The 16,633-nt window shown below is 45.8% G+C and overlaps 2 protein-coding genes across 2 annotated transcripts in view; both read right to left on the bottom strand.

Moving 5' to 3' along the window:
• Positions 1 to 16,633, bottom strand: part of LOC140508186 (uncharacterized) — a 41,341-nt gene that overhangs the window by 4,555 nt on the left and 20,153 nt on the right. The window contains 1 exon segment of the mRNA XM_072615965.1: positions 2 to 742. Coding sequence (XP_072472066.1) covers positions 2 to 742 — 741 coding nt within the window.
• LOC140508181 (KRAB domain-containing protein 5-like) lies at positions 802 to 10,304 on the bottom strand. The gene is made up of 5 exons (XM_072615958.1): positions 10,096 to 10,304; positions 9,164 to 9,252; positions 4,159 to 4,285; positions 3,132 to 3,227; positions 802 to 3,042 (listed from the first exon to the last, which is right to left on the bottom strand). Exons 2-5 carry the CDS (start codon positions 9,194 to 9,196, stop codon positions 2,912 to 2,914), a joined length of 387 nt encoding a protein of 128 aa, XP_072472059.1. The 5' UTR covers positions 9,197 to 9,252; positions 10,096 to 10,304; the 3' UTR covers positions 802 to 2,911.

The following is a 16,633-nucleotide window of genomic DNA, read 5'->3' as shown; positions in this document are numbered from 1 at the left end:
TCCCGATGTGCAGCAAGAGCAGAGATACATTTAAAGGCCTTTCCACATTGATCACATTCATAAGGTTTCTCTCCTGTGTGGATTCTCTGATGTACAGCAAGAGCAGAGACACTTTTAAAAGCTTTTCCACATTGATCACATTCATAAGGTTTCTCTCCTGTGTGGACTCTCTGATGTAAAGTAAGATCATAGCTTCTTCTGAAAGCCTTTCCACATTGATCACATTCATAAGGTCTCTCTCCTGTGTGGATTCTCTCATGTAGAGTAAGTTTGTATCTGTTTGTGAAAGCTTTGTCGCACTGATTACATTCATAAGGTTTCTCTCCAGTGTGCATTCTTTGATGTAAACCAAATTGACACTTTTTTCTAAACACCTTTCCACATTGATTACATTCATAAGGCTTCTCTCCAGTGTGCATACTCTGATGTGAAACAAGGTGAGATTTCCTTCTGAAAGCTCTTCCACATTGATCACATTCATAAGGTTTCTCTCCACTTTGCATTCTCTGATGGGTACGAAGGTTAACCTTTGTTGTGAAAGCCTTTCCACACTGATCACATTCATAAGGTTTCTCTCCAGTGTGGGTTGTGTGATGTATACGAAATTGAGAGTTCGTTCTGAAAGTCTTTCCACATTGTTCACACTCATAAGGTTTCTCTCCAGTGTGGATTCTCTGATGTAAGGTAAGATCATAGCTTATTCTGAAAGCCTTTCCACATTGATCACATTCATAAAGTATCTCTCCTGTGTGGAATCTGTGAAAGGCAGCACAGATTTGTCTCCCAGTGAGGTCACAAGGAACAACCCTATCCTCATGAATTTCTTTCAAATAAATGCTGAATTTTGCAGTACCATCTTTTACTTCAGGTCTAATCTTTCCTGCAAGAACGAAACAATAAAACATATATAAAGAGACACATGTACACACATAATTAGAATTATAATCCCTTCCTCCCTGGGGGATAAAGTAAACCAGGTTATTTGCATCCATCCTACTTTCCCAGGCCAAGACAAAAGTTTCCAAGTTCAATGGATAGAATCCATTGAAAATGCCACTAGCTCACATCTGCAGGACAATATGATCTAAAAAAAGCTTCACACACCATCACACTGGGTCCTCACAAGTATCCATGACACAGGCAGCCCCAGCATTATCTTTACATTCATAGCACATACCATGAGTTCAGAATAGTTGAGGGACCTGACTAACAACTCAGCACTGAGACTAGAACTCCAACTCTACCAGTGGGCATGCTCTCTCCATGGTAGTAGATGGCCTTTCTCTATTCCACTTTCTTTTGCCTTGTTTTCTTAAAAGTATATTTAATTATTGCAAGTTAAGTTATTCTCTCACTCTATTTGGATCTTCTTACTGCATGAGACATAAGAGTTTTGGAATCAGGCCAATTAATAATTCTACAATGGATACAAAGATCCTACAATAACTCTTAAGTTCAAGGGATAAGAAGTGTCAATCTGAGTGACAAACCTCACTGTTGCCTTATTTTCAGACACTGACATAGCCACTGCCAACCTTGAGCAAGCACCCCTCTGAGCTGTCAGCAGCCATGAACAATGGGCCAGAGCCTCTGCCAGCAAGAACATTAAGACTCACTGAAGGTTCAGCAAATAGTTACCTTTTGATAGCAATAAATTATGTTTAAAGTAGGTACTTTTCTTTTGGACATAATAGTACTGCAAATATAATATCCAACAGCATATTATAAACATAACTTTTATGTGCAGTGAGAAACCATAAAATTCAGGTGACTCACTGACTGTAATTTTCACTTTTCTGAGATGCTCTGAACAGAGCCCACAGTACATCTGAGCTGGGCCTGAAAGTTTTGTCATTTTTGGTTTGATTTTGAGGCTTTTCTCCCTAATTTTCCTCTTAAACCATTTAGGAGCCTCACTCCTTGTATTCCCTTATATCCCATTGAACTCCATTTCTTTCCATTCTCAAATACTCTTTTCCCTGGATCAGCTAAGACCAATTCTAATATGTTGCTTCTTCTCAAGCCATCTCCATGTTGAGGTGCCAGACTGGGAGGTCCCTGATATCAGGAATGGCTTTTCCCTTCCAAAAGCTTAGGGAGGTGCCAAGAAAACTGTAGGTGCTTAATCTCTGCTGAGTGACTAACTCACTGGGCCCAGAGCTGACACTTGACCCCAGATTCTACCTCAGGCCATGTACTATGGTCTCTGTCTTAGTTGGCAAATGGAGGTTCTGTTCTCAGCCCTGTTTCTGGCTCTTTCCTGTACCTTATCTCCTATGGTGAGGGACCTTGGTTGAGTTCTAACCCTGCTGTGACCTAACCAGACTCATAGTGCTGCCTCCCAAGCATTCCCAGTATTTCCCAAGTCTCTGTGAGTGAGTCTCTGCTGCAGCAATGCCTCCTTCCCTACTGCCACAAACAAAATCATTCCTCTCTCATCCTCAACATATACTCACTGGATTCTTTCAACCCAAGAAATATTTCCCTATGGCTTCCATTTCACAGCTAAAAACTGGACACACCTAATTACGACTGGTGTCACCATCTCCCCATGCATACAGTGCTCACCATGGCTTCCCTGTTACAGCCCACCTTCCTTCACTTTAGGGCCTTCCCTCTCTCAATGAGCTCCAATTTGTCCTGTTCAAAACAGGTTTCTAAAATGTGGTTGCCATGTTGTCAGCACCCCCACACCCTCCTCTACACCCCCACGATGAGCTCCAGGACAGCAGGGGCTGCCCCTTGTATCTCTTTATTTCCCTGGTGCTGAGCAGAGGGCCTGGCATACAGCAGGCAGTTAATACATGTCCAATGTCTTGAAGAGGGTCTATGAAAGAAGCCAAAAGGCAAAGTGTAAACTCTTAGGCACTTTCAGGGGAGGTCCTGCCACCAAAGTTCAACCAATGATATTTTATGGGATCAGAGATTTATCACTGGAAGAGAGCTTCAAAGCCATGGGGTTGAACTCACTTATTTTACAGAGGGGGAAACTGAGGCTCAGTGGTTCAGTAACTTGTCCAGGATCCCACTTGTAAAAAGTGTCTGAAAAAGAATTGCAAGTCAGATCTTCCAAACCACACACAGAAGCCTCCTGTAACCACACCTCTCATACCTGCTTTCCTCTCACTCACCTGGATGGCAGCTCCTCGGGGCTTCTTGCTCCAGCAGCCAAGGTGCTTCCCTTCCCTCTAAATAAGAGATCAGATCTTCTCTGTGAACTGACAGCCCTGGGCATGGGGAATCAAGGATGAGGATGGAGAAAATCTTGTACTTTAGTTCTTGTTAGGGAAAAGAGTGTGCAAGGAAAGCTAGAGAATCACTCCATCATGTTCCTATGGATCTGGCTTATTCTTTATAGGAGGATGGACCCATTGTAAAGCTTCCATTGTCCAGAAATTAAAGGCAGCTGGAAGAGCAGTGGAGAGCCCTGGGCCTGGAGTCAGGAAGGCCAGAGTTTAAATCCAGCCTCAGACAGTCAGTAACTGTGTGCTCCTGGACAAGTCATGCACCCTCTGTTTAATTCCACTTTCTCCAGTGTCAAATTGGGATAATAATATCACCTAATGACATCACATTGTAAAGAGAGCACTGAGCACAACAGCTGGGGAACAGCACCTCCACAGAAATGTTGATTCCCTTCCTTCCTTTCCCACCATCTGGGCTGGAATTGGGGGCAATGGAAGGGAAGGCGAAGGACAAATGTGCCCTAGAGGCACAGCTGGGAGCTACCAACTGAGGCCTCTTATAAAGAGGAATGTCCTTGGCCCCTCCCAAAGAGGAAGGGGGTGCAGGGCCAAGCCTCCTGAGCAGTGTGCAGACACTGGGTAGACACCATTCATGTCCAGGGAGAGGCTGGACTGCATGATGGGGGATGACTTCCACACCTGAGATGCTTCAGTACTGGTCTGATCTGGGACCTCAAGCTCCCTAGAACTGGGAAGAGACAGGAGCAGCCAGGAAACCTTCCATGTTCTCCTCACACAGTGTACTGACCTTCTTTAGGAAACCCAGGCAGCAGGAGGCCCCTGTCTCTAGGACACCAGAAACCAGCACTTTTCCCTTTCTTTTAAGTGGTAAATGCTCCAAAGCCAGCACACTCAGGAATGGACATATTCCCTCTTATAGCAGACTCAGAGAGGCCAGGGGAAGTGTCCTTACCCAGGGACAGCAGGTTCCCAGCATTCTCCAGCATGACCTCCTTGTACAACTCCTTCTGAGGAGGGGCCAAGAGGCCCCACTCCTCTGGGGTGAAGTCCACAGCCACATCCTTGAATGTCACCAACTCCTAAACCATCAAAAGTCACAAGATTTAGAGCTGAGAGAGACTCCAGAATTTGTGTAGTCTCACCCTCATCAAGGGAGAGGAGGAAACAGAAGTAGAGAAAGGGGATTTACCTAGAGGTCATACCCCTGCTGAGTGTCAGTCAACACTTGAAACTGTAGTCCTTAAGAGTCCAATAGAATATTGAGAAAAGCGTTTGATGTGGCCAGATGGAATAAAGTTGAGGAAGGTCTTATTATGGAATGTGCCTTCCTATGTATTCTAAGGCAAAGTGTGTTGTTTTATCTGTGAGGTCAGAGGACCTGTGGAAGAGAAAGAGAGAAAATGTGAAATTTCTGCCTTCTCAGAACTGATAGAAGTGATATGTCATAAAGCAAACTGTGTAAGGAATGTTTGAGAAGGTGGCAAGGAAAGTGTATTCTGGGGAATCTGGGGGATTTATGCAGGATTGTAGAAGATCTGGTTTATTTCCTGAGAAGGTGAAAAGAAGTCTTCTCTAGATAAAACATGAAATGCATTCATAAAACACAGGAATTGCAATCTAGACTGAACTGAGGGATATGAGACTTTCCAGCCAAGTGAAGGAGGTGAACTTGTTACTTTGAGTGTTTGAGGCTACCCTGGGTATGACGTGTCAGGGCCAAAACATCTCATGCCTTTGCTGTATAAATCCTTCATTCATGAACACCATATATGTGTTTATTCTAATATTTAGTTCCCATCCTTGGTCATTTTCTTGTTCTTTGTGCTCAAAGTGAACCAAAAGGCTGTCACCAAGTCCGGGTCAAGGTGTGTCTGACCATGGATGATCAGTCCAATGGGCCCAGAAGGCTCTACCACAGGTCAGGCACAAATAGTCCATATGAGTGTCTGGGCTGGAGATGGCTCTAACTTTGCCTGCCTCTCCCTTGTTTTGAGCTACTTCAATTCTCCTTTGCTCACACAGCACAGCACATGCTATGGTGTGGACATGCCATGCTGGGTGGTCCTTTGCCAGTGTCTCCTATATCTCACAATTCATTACAAAGTTCTTCAGAGAGATCTTAGTAACATCCTTTATCACTCCTTCTGACCACCATGCAAGCACCTTCTTTGCATGAGTTCTACATAAAACAGTCTTTTATGCAAACTTTTTTTTGGCACTTGAATAACACGGCTACCCATCAGAGTTGTGCTCTCTGCAGTAGAGTGGGAATGCTTGGCAGCCTAACTTGAGAAAGGACCTCAGTGTCCAGCACATTATCTTGTCAGGTGACCTTCAGAATCTTCCTAAGACAATTCAGATGGAAGTGATTTACTTTCCTACAAGACATGAGCAGACTGTCCAGTTTCAGAGGCATACAATAATAAGATCAGCACAATGGCTCTGTACACCTTCAGTTTGGTAGTCAGTGTAACACCTCTTCCCTGCCATACTTTCCTTGGCAGCCTCTGATGTATTGACCTGTCTCTGACAAAGCAGACATCAGCTGTTAAAATGAGTTATCTGAAATAGCAAACAATCTGATGCACAAAATTTGTTAGTAGATAATGATCTAATTTTAATAGCTGACAGGTTACTTTTAAGTCAGGTCAACTACTTCCTCAGTAAAGGTGACAATACTGTGACTTACAGAGCTTGTTTTCATAACAGAATAGAAACTGGAAGAATCCACCAATCACCTGTTGGAAAAGATCCCAAAATGAAAACTCCCAGGAACATTACAGCCACATCTCAGAGCTCCCAGGTCAAGGAGAAAACAGTATAAGCAGCCAGACAGAAGCCATTAAAGCTCATAGAGCCACAGTCAGGCTAACACAGAAATGAGTAATTTTTACACTGAAAAATCAGAGAGTGTGGAATCATATTCTGTAAGACAAGGAGCTAGAATGAAGGCCAAGCATCACTTACCCAGAAACACTGAGTACAATCCTTCAGGGAAAAACGGACATTCAATAAATAGAGGACAATCAAACATTCCCAACAAAAATACCAGGGCTGAAGGAGAAGCTGACCTTCACATACAAGACCCAAGAGAAGCATCAAAACGTACAGAGGGAAGAGAAAACAGAAGAGATTAAATGAGGTCAAATTGTTCATATTCCTGCATGGGAAGAGGACACCTGAGACTCTTAGGACATTTATGACCATTAAGGCAATTAGAAGGAATATACATTGAGAGCATGTATGGATTGTGAAGGGATGATATTCAAAAAAAGAAAATTAAGAGGTGAGAAAGAGAATTACATTCCAAGAAGAGGGAAGGGAGAGGAAGAAGGGGGTGAATTATCTCACATAAAAGAGGCAGAGAAGAGTTATTACAGTGAAGGGGAAGATGAGGGAGGTGGGAAGGGAGGATCTGAACCTTACTCTTATGAGAACTGGCTGAAAGAGGGAATAACACACATACTGAGTTCAGTATAGAAATCTATCTCATCCTATAGAGAAGTGAAAAGGGACAGGGATAAATGGGGGGCAGGATTGATAGAAGGTAGGGCATGAAAAAGAGAGAGGGAGAGAGACAGACAGACAGATAGATAAGGAGAAGGAAAATATGATGGAGAGAAATTCACTGTTATGATCACTGTGAATATGAATGGAATGCACTTACACATAAAGTATGCACAATGGACAATTTTGATAATATTAAATTTAAAAGTTTTTTTGCAGAAATAAAATTAATAAACCAATATTGGAAGGAAAACTGATAGCTGGGAAACAAATGAACAGCAAGTACCTCTGATAAAGGTGTCTTTTCTGAAATATACAGAGCTCTGAGTCAAATTTATAGGAATACATGTCATGACCTGAGTCATGAATGGGCAAAGGATAGGAACAGACAGTTTTCAGACAAAGAAACCAAAGCTATTTGTAGTCACATAAAAATGCTACAAATCCCTGTTGATTAGAGAAATGCCAATTAAAAGAACTCTAGGTGACCAGCTCATCTATTGAATTGCCTAATAAAACATAAAAGGAAAATGTTAAATATTGGAGAAAGTAGGAAAACTAGGCCACTAATGCACTGTTGGTGGATTTGTGAACTGATCCAACCCTTCTGGACAGCAATTTGGAACTGTCCTCAAAGGGCTATTAAACAGGATATAGCTTTTCATCAAGCAATGACTCTAGTAGACAAGTTTATTTACACAAAGGTTTCTTTAAAAAGAGGGGGAGAAAAGGACCTGCTTAGAGAAGGGTATTTATAATATAATAATATAATTTATAATATAATCTTTTTGTGTTGTCAAAGATTCGGAAATTGAGATGCCTGTTAATTGGCGAATACCTGAACCAGTCGGGCCATGTGACAGGCAGGGTCTCAGGAACACTCAGAGAGACTTACATGAACTGATACAGTGAGGTCAGCAGAACCAGGAGGAGGATGTACACAGTAACAGCTACACTGTGTGGTGACAGCAGGGAATAACTGAGCTGTTCTCAGGGATACCTGGATCTAAGCCAACCCCAAAGAGCTCCTGATGAGAAATGCTGTCCCTCTCCATAGGAAGAACTAATTGAGTCTGAATACAGACCTAAGCATACATTCACGTTCTCTCTTTTGGTTCAAGTTTTCCTTCACAAAATGACTAATATGGAAATGCTTTACAGGATTGCATATGTACAACCTATTTATGACTGCATACCATCTATGGGAGGGGAGTACTGGGAACGCAAAACAGGAATTCTTCTATGTCATTGGGGAAAAAATGAAATATTATTTCAAAAATATTAGTAGCCAATGGCATCTAGGTTGCCCAGTGGATGTAGCACAAAGCCTAGAGTCAGGAGGATGTGAGATTAAATTTGGCCTCCTACACTTGCTAGCAATGAGTCCCTGGGCAAGTCTTTGTTTCAGTTTCCTGAACTGTGAAAGGAAAATACTAAGAACACCTCTGATATAAAGTTACTGTGAAGATGGCCAGAAATGTAGATTTTGGGAAGAAAGTAAGTCCCTCCGTTGTGTCTTTGCCTTCAAGCCTGATACCTCTGACAAGAACTGGGTATCTCCTTCAGTATCACCTTTCCCCACTGGAAAAGAAAACTCCCAGAACTTTGAATAGTTCCCCAAAATCAGCCCTTTCTCTGCATCCTCTCTAACAAAGGAAGTTCTAGGCCCTTCACAAATGCTAATTAACTAAGAATTAAAGAAGGCATTGTTTCCTTTGGCCTGGTCCAAACAGCTCTGCTAAGGGCCTGGGAATCTGGGAATGTGACCCAGAAGCTAACTAAACCTGTTTTCTTGAGTTCCCATATTTTCCAGAAACACTGGACTACAGTAGAAAGGAGGCCAGGACCCCCAAACCCCAAACCCAGATCCTGGTACTGGCTCCTTTCAGTCCTCACTGCCTTCTCAGTGTGCCCTTGACAGTTAAACAACCTACAAAACAGGGACCAGTCAGTGAAGACCAGAAGAATAAACTGTCTGTGCAGCTTAGACCCTGGAGAAGCAGAGCACCCTGTCTTCCAAGTCTGGGAGGGAGATCTGGGCCAAAGAAGGAAAGGGGAAGGGGAAGCAGTTCTATGGATGTGGAGGAGGGGTGCTAGACATGGACCAACGGGCAAAGACAAGTCCCCAGAGAGGAAGGAGTAAAGTGGTGGTCCTTGTGATTCAGGGATCCTGAGGGAAACCTTAAAAAATGAACATGGGAGGGATGCAAGTGGGTGTAGCCAGGGTGGGGGCAGGTAGGTTAGAGCCTGTGATGTGAAAGTACCTTCAACCCTTGCAGAACACAGAAGGAGAGAGCAGGGCAGTGTTGTTACTGTTTTCGATTTCCTGCCTGTTTCTGTAAAGAAATATTCCATAGGGAGGGGAGGGCCAGCCTCAGAGACAATCCCTCCTTGCCATTGGAAATAGCCTCTGGCTGATGTGGTCAAATCTGAGGACAGAGTGCACTCACCTGGGCTGGGGGGCCGCAGTTCCCAGGGGCCATTCCCTCTGGCTCCAGGCTCCCAGTTTGGGCCAAGCCTTTCTCCTCTGCAGGCTGAGCTGGGGAGGGAGGATCCCAGAGGAGCAGAGGGTCAGGCCTTGCCCGCAGGGCAGAGACTCTAATCTACAGGAACGGTAGATAACCCATCGTCTCTTCCTCCTCTTCTGCCCCCTTCTCCTCCCCACTATCCTCCAGAGAACCAAGGGGCAGAAGGCCTTTCAGATTCCAGGTGGGATAAGACCAGTCAGAACCTCAATCGCACCTGAATCAGAGATCTCCCTCCAGTTGCTCCTCTGCCCTCCCTGCTCCCCACCTCCCCAACTAACACAGGCAACAGACTGATTGCTTGATCTAGGGAGGAGGGAAACTTAGGAAGGTGGAGGGTGGGAAGGGGTCTGAGATGGAGCCCCCAGGGCATGTCCAGGGGAAGCCTGAGACAGGGAGACCAAATTCAGTCTGGGATTCAGCTCCCTGGCAGGGGGCCTGAGGGCTCTGCTAGAAGAGGGGAAGAGGAACAAGAGACCTGGGGCAGGGGAGCACAGGCTGGGTCTGGCAGGAAGACATTCTACCCCAGCTCATGCAGAAGAGGTCAGGGACACGGCGGGGACAGAAGGGCTCCAGGGGGACACTGAGCCTGGGAGAGCAGGAGGCCTGTGTCCTGGGGTCTGACTAGGAGCTCAGGAGGACTGTGGGACCCCCTAGGAGAGCTCAAGCCTGGAATCTCTCAAATGGAGAACAGATACCAGGAGCCAGTGTCTGGAGTCTGATAGGAAAGCAGCCCAGGAGCTGGGGGGTGGGGGAGGTAAGGATGGGATCAGGGGGCCCAGACCACGTGGTCACAGGAGGAGGAGGAGACCCAGAAATAGGGACAGCCAGCAGAAGCTGGCCGGGCTCGGATCTACCTGGGACCTGCACCCACAGAGCTGGCGTCCAGAGGGCAGAGGTCTCAGGTCCAGGAGAAGGCGGCGAGATCTCGGCTCTTGGAGAGAAAGAGGGAGAGATCTGGGATCTGTGGGGAGAGGTGGGCAGATCTCTGCTCCCAGGGAAGAGAGAAGGCGGGGCCACCTCAGCCCAAGTTCCTGTTCTCAGCCAGCCCCCTGGGAGGGTGCTCCCACCCTCTGCCCGCCCCCAAGACCCCAGGGTGGGCCGTTTCCTCCAATCACACCCAGGGCCAGGAGCTCCGCCCCAAGCCCCGGCCTCTATCCCGTCAATTACCTTCCTCCCTGGGATGAACCCTCTCCTGCCCCAGACCCCTCCCAGGCCTCCAAACTCCACCCCGGGCTCTTATTCCACCTGGGCACCACCCACCAGGTCCCTCTTCTCCTGGTTATCACTACCTCCTGATTGGGGGGAGAGGGAGAGCCCGGAAGAGACGACCTGGAGGTGGCCAGGAAAGGACGTGATTCACCGCGAAACTAGGCTTAGTTGTGGAATGGAGGTTGTTCCCAAAACGCAGTCACTTGGGTTCTCACGTTTCTCCCATGGCAGAGTGGAATGTGGGCTCATTTCCAGGCAGATCCCAGGGGGATCATGGGGATGTTTGACCAGCTAAGGGCAGAGCCACCCTTAATGTAAAATACACTTAAATGTGGCATGTGAGGGGGTGTGTTTAGGAGCTGAGGGAATGAGCATTAAATGGCAGTGGGTCCGAATCCCCCCCGTTGTCCTCTCTGAAAGGATTCAGGCTGCAGGGACAAGGAGAAATGGACACAGTGGGTTTATATCTGAGACAATCCGAGATCATCAAGTGAAGGATGTGCTTTGGCAACTTTGTTTCATGTGTTGAAACTGTAACATTGTGTATGTTTTTATTCTGCTTCACATTTTTCCATTGGGGATGTGGAGGAAATCGTGCTCTAAATTATGCTCTTAATTTGGAAAAATGGTTTCTAGAGGGACATGCAGTTGTGCCCTTAGAAAAGGAGTGGGACCAGCCAGGGGCCCCCTCAAACCCTCTGGAGCCCCCCTCCCCTGAGAAAGGCCTGAAGCCTGGACTGGCCAGTCAGGAGACACATTGTCTCCCAGTCTGACCTTAACCTACCATCATGCCTTGCATGCTCTGGCATGACAGACAGTGAAGCCCCCTGCATATCTCTCCATGCATGATCCAGCAGCTTCCAGGGAAATAAACAGACTCAATGCCTAGTTTTGTTTCTCTTTCTTAGAACACACTCAGTAATGGCTGACACCCCTCACCAAAGGTCTGAACAAGAAGCAAACAGAATCAGGCTGTACGTGTGCTCTAACCTGCTGAACCCTAATATTTTTATTTCTTCTTTTCTGACTCCATCATGCCTGACTCTGGTTTAATGAGAATAAGTAAACACGTTAGCCATTACTGAGACATGCATGGGACATACAGAGACATGCATGGGGGTGCATTGTGAATGAGCCCAGGAAGGAGAAAAAGGGGATTTTATGGCTTCAGAGTAATTTCCTCTCCCCCCTCCCTCCCTTCCTGGCTCAGGATGCCTGTGTCAGCCAAAAGTACAGTCTCCATATGTGTCAACCATGACATGGGAAAGGAATTTCTTAACTGAATAGGCTGTAAATATAATGAGATAGGAGAAGTGTGAAAGTGACCATGTCATAGTGGAATTGAGAAAACTTCCTTAATGTATACATGGTATTGAATACTAGTAGAGAGAGCAACAAGGGCAGGGCGCAGGGAGGCTGTAACAGAGATCAGATTTACTATGTCTCCTATGGAATTCCAGTTTTATGAGTGATGGAATGAAGTGAGGTAAGTTTTGGGAAAATGCAATAATATAGGAGAGTAAAATGAAGGATTTTAGTGTTTGATATATGATTATCTATGTGACCTAAGAAGTCTGGGAAAGCAACCTGCCTAGGGAGAAAATTTATCCAGAGGAAATGACACTGGTCTTTATCTAGGGGAACACATGTTTTCAGGATGAGAACCAAACACCTGTAATATTCTTCTATGTTTTTCAGATACTACTTTAGAAATCCTTTCTATACACATTACTAAGGATTTTTGCTGTTGATTGGATAGGTGAACCCACTCTGTAGGTTGATATATTGCCCCAATGCATGTGTAGGGAGTGGGAGGAATAACTAGACTAATTTCTCCTGTGGGATCAACTCTGAGACCTTGGGCCTTTTGAATTTCTTTTTCTGCTAAGTTTAGCTCTTGGACAGCTTCAGGGGTAAGAGAACAAGGAGAAGGTAGAGATGAATCTCCTTTCACTATCCCAAAAGATATTTCAACTGCCCATTTGTGATTTTTAAGGTAGGCAGAAGCCACTTGGTGTCACTTAAGAATTTTTGAAAATTATTAAGTGCCCTCAAGTTACCTCTTCTTGGCTCTACCTTTGGAGGTAGAATGCAAGTGGCTTCTAGGATGGTCCCCAAATATTTATAGGGCTCTTCTTTCTGAATCCTTTCTGGGGCTCTCAGGAGGCCATATCTGCACAGTGATTATTCTAAATTGAGCCAAATTTGGCTTCGGTCCTTATCATGGGGAGTAGAGACTAAAACACCATCCATGTAGTGAATAATATAGGCTGTGGGATCACGCTTCCTAAAAGATTCGATGGCCCTTTGAACATATCTTTGACACAAGGTGGGGCTGTTTTTCATCCCTTGTGGTAGGACCCACCATAGGTATCTCATCATGGGGGTTTTAAGATTAATGGATGGGACAGAGATTGCCAACCTTGGTTTATCTTGATCAAGTAGGGGGATGGTAAAGAAGCAATGCTTAAAATCAATGACTAATAAGGGCCAATTTTGTGGAAGTGCCATGGCAGTAGGGAGCCCAGGTTGAAGTCCTCCCATGGACTGCATTGACTTGGTTACTTCCCTTAGATCATGAAGTAATCTCCACTTGTCTGACTTTTTAGGGATGGTAAATATAGGAGTGTCCCAGGGATATTTGATTCAATATGGCCTCCATCTAGGTGTTCCTGGATTAACTCATGTATATGAGTAAGCTTCTCCCCAGACAGGGGCACTGCTCCACCCAGTTATCCATTGTAAGGGATTTAATGTGGGTGAGGGAGAACCTTGCAGAGCCCCTAAAAAAAAATCCATCTATTTCTTTTTCTCTCCTTCTTGCTACAGCTAAAATTTCTTTGTGTGTGTTTGTCCTTTCCGACAGAAGACCATTCCATGAGAGATATTATGACATGACTTGCACTTGAGTTTGTTTTGAGTGAGGGAGGGCTGTGCAGGTCACCAGCCTCACTTCTCCCCTGGAGCCATCTGAATCCAGTGAGCAGATATTCATCAGGATGACTGGAGATGACCCAGGGTGAGGCAGTTGGGGTTAAGTGACTTGCCCAAGGTCACATAGCTAGTGAGTGTCAGGTGACTGAGGTGAGATTTGAAGTCAGGTCCTCCAGACTCCTGCACTGGTGCTCTGTAAGGGGCCTAGAGGGTCCCAGGGGGTGCAAATCAGAGGCAAAGCCTGTTCCCATGGGAACGGTGCTGACACACACCCTGGCAGAAGCTCTGTGTGACCCTGTAACCTGATGTTCTGTACAGTAAAGTTACAAGTGAGCCTGGGAACCCAGGAACTAGCGGCAGGAACAAGATAAGCTTCCTTCCTTACTGCGGGTGTAAGGATGTGGAATAGTCATGAGATGGTGAAGTAATGGGATGAGCTCAGCATGTATGTGATTGGTGGATACAGCCTTTATAAACCCTAACCCTCAGCTGAATAAAATTGTTGTTGCCTGGATCATCTTGTCTCTGGTCTCCTTCCTTCAGAGCCCACAGATTAGAGGCCCGTGGGTCAGGGGGATCCAGGGGGCTCGGGGCCCTGACCCCGAGTAATTGGTGCCCTGAACAGGGACTCGAAGAGAAATCGAGGTCCCCCTGCAAGGCATGGGCTCGGAGTCGCAGGAGAGCGATGCCATCTGCATGCCCCAGTAAGTGCCCCGGTGGTTCTGTGGAGCTTGGGAGAGACGTGCATTCGGCTGACCAGGACGGGACGAGGAGGAGAAAGTTACAGACCATGAGTAATCGTGCTTATGGATAAAATAGGTAGAGAGCTTAATCCAGAAAGATTATATCCAAAGCTACAGAAAAACTAACAGAGTGGAAAGGGAGACTATATACAGCAAAAATGAGCAGAGAAACACAATCACTTGGAGACGGAGCTTTCAAAGCTGAGAAAAAGGTTAAAGCAGTTAGAGACGAAAGGACTATGTCAGTGAAAGAGAAAGGTACAGATCCTCCCGTGGGACATGAGGAATTAGCGGATCAAGGGGAACCTCTAGTGACGAGTGTGAGGAATCGCACTCAAATGTGAAAGTAAGTGCTACATCACCCTCTTGTGGCTCTGAATCATGTATGCAACTCATAGTGACAGCACTGGGAAAACAAGGAGATTTTAAGACTATGGATGAATTGGGTCTTTTACACTGTGCAGTTTTGGAAACACCCGGGGAAACTGGGGCCCCTGCTCAGCGAAGTCATGGCCCTGTACCCGCCTATGAGATCAAAGAATTGAAAAAGGTCATAACTGAGTATGGATTGAAGTCACCCTGTGTAAAACTTAGATTTAAACACTTGGCTCACCACATTCTCACACCAAACTATTGGAGAATTGTATTTCAGGCACTAGTAGAGTCCGGTGACTATGTTATATTTCTGAGCTTGCTTACCGAAGAATGCAGAAAAACGACTATACAGCATGATCCCGATAATGCTCAAAATACCCAAAGATATTTCAACATGTTAGTTGGAGGGGGCGACTTTATTACAGATGCCTCACAGAGTGCGTACCCTATAGAAGGATATCAAAGATTGGCTGCCTGCATAGAAACTGCTTATGACAAAATCCCCGTAAAAGGGGACAGAAAACAATCCTTGACTGACATAAAGCAAAGAACTGATGAGCCTTTTACAGATTTCTGCTCTAGGATGCAAAACGCAGTCACCAAAGTGATGGGCGAGGTGGAAGGCACAATAGTGGTTATCAAAGATATATTGAGAAATGGGTGCAATGCAGACTGTAGAATGGCTATGACAGGATTGCCCAGACCTGCAGTGGAAGAGATGATGCAAAGGTGTGAAGATGTAGGTTCGGTAACGTTTGCAGCTCACGTGAAGGAACAGGTCAAGAAACAGTATAGAACTGAAGCTGCCAGCATGAGACAAGGACAGAAATGTTATAGCTGTGGAAAAACAGGTCATTTTAAAAAAGACTGTAGGAGCAGGCCAGGAGTGAGGCCTAAAACACCATGCCCAAAGTGTAGAAGAAAGGGTCATTGGGCCTCAGAATGCCAAGAAGCCCTGCCACAACAACACTCTAGCCCTGGACCTGAAGGAGGGACAAACGTTCCAAGCCAAAGCTATGACAGCATGGAGAGGCAATCCTAACAAGGAGACTCAACACCTCAGACAACGGTACCGAGTGGCCACAGTGGAAGACAGAAAGCCAACTACCTAGGTTGTACATAGACTTTTTGATAAATCCTTCCTTAGTTTTGGATATTTTAGTGTCTGTAGCTGTGTTCTGTCTTTCTGTATTTTGTGTGCATGTGTTTGTGTGTTAATACCGCCGGTGCCCTTGAGCTGGTTGGAATGCAGTTATCTCTTTTCCTCCCCCTCTGTCTCTCTCTCTCTCTGATGGCTGCAGCATCAGGGAAAAGAATGGGAGAGAGAAAGAGAGGAACTCGTCTTGTTCAGTTTTTATGACTGCTAAAGTCAGGTCAGGTCAGGTCAGAAACATGTACCAAGAAACAATGTATGTGCAGTTTAATAGGGGCTGCAAGCAAAGCCCGCTAGAAAAGTTGTTGGTAAAAATTCTCTCTCTCTTTCTACCTTCTAACCCTGGCCAGGTTGTGAAGGTGGGGAGACAGACCAGAAACTGGGGAAACTGTTCCCCTCAGATTACAGAGGCAAACTGCCTAGCGTTTTACTTACCTCATGCCTCACCAAAAAGAGAAAAGGTTTCTTTAATGGTTACAGCCTAAAGGTGATTATGTTAAGTGTATGCTGTCGCTCCTCCTTGGATAGTTCAGATAGGTCTGCATTTGTTATATCTTTGAACTCTGCAGTGGAAGGGAGGGGCCTAGGCGCCGCTGGATCTTGTTCCAGAAGTCTCCCTCATTTCCACTGGCAGATTCAAGAAGTTTTAGGGACTGAGGTAGGCTATAAAGTGAAGTAAAGCAGCCTCCTCATGAACTGGAGGAGGGGATTCCCCTCCTGTGTGTCGGGAGGGGCCAGAGACTTCCGAAGACTGGGAAATTGGTTAGCTTACAGGAGAGGTAAGCTTCCAGGCGATGGCGCCTGGCCTCCCCGTGGCCGGGGAGAAGGACCAAACAGCCTCACCGTTAGTTGGTGGGAAGCCTCGCTGTTAGTCAGCAGGAAGGGGGAGCCCCGCGCGCTCAGCGGGAAGAAGTCTCTGTTAGACAGCGCAGAGGAGTCTCATTGTTGATCAGTGGGAAGAAGTTGCTGGTAGTATAG

This window comes from Notamacropus eugenii, chromosome 5, assembly GCF_028372415.1.
Source record: "Notamacropus eugenii isolate mMacEug1 chromosome 5, mMacEug1.pri_v2, whole genome shotgun sequence".
Classification (NCBI taxonomy): domain Eukaryota; kingdom Metazoa; phylum Chordata; class Mammalia; order Diprotodontia; family Macropodidae; genus Notamacropus; species Notamacropus eugenii.
Note: the sequence above shows the minus strand (reverse complement) of the source record. Positions and strands in the feature narration are given on the sequence as shown.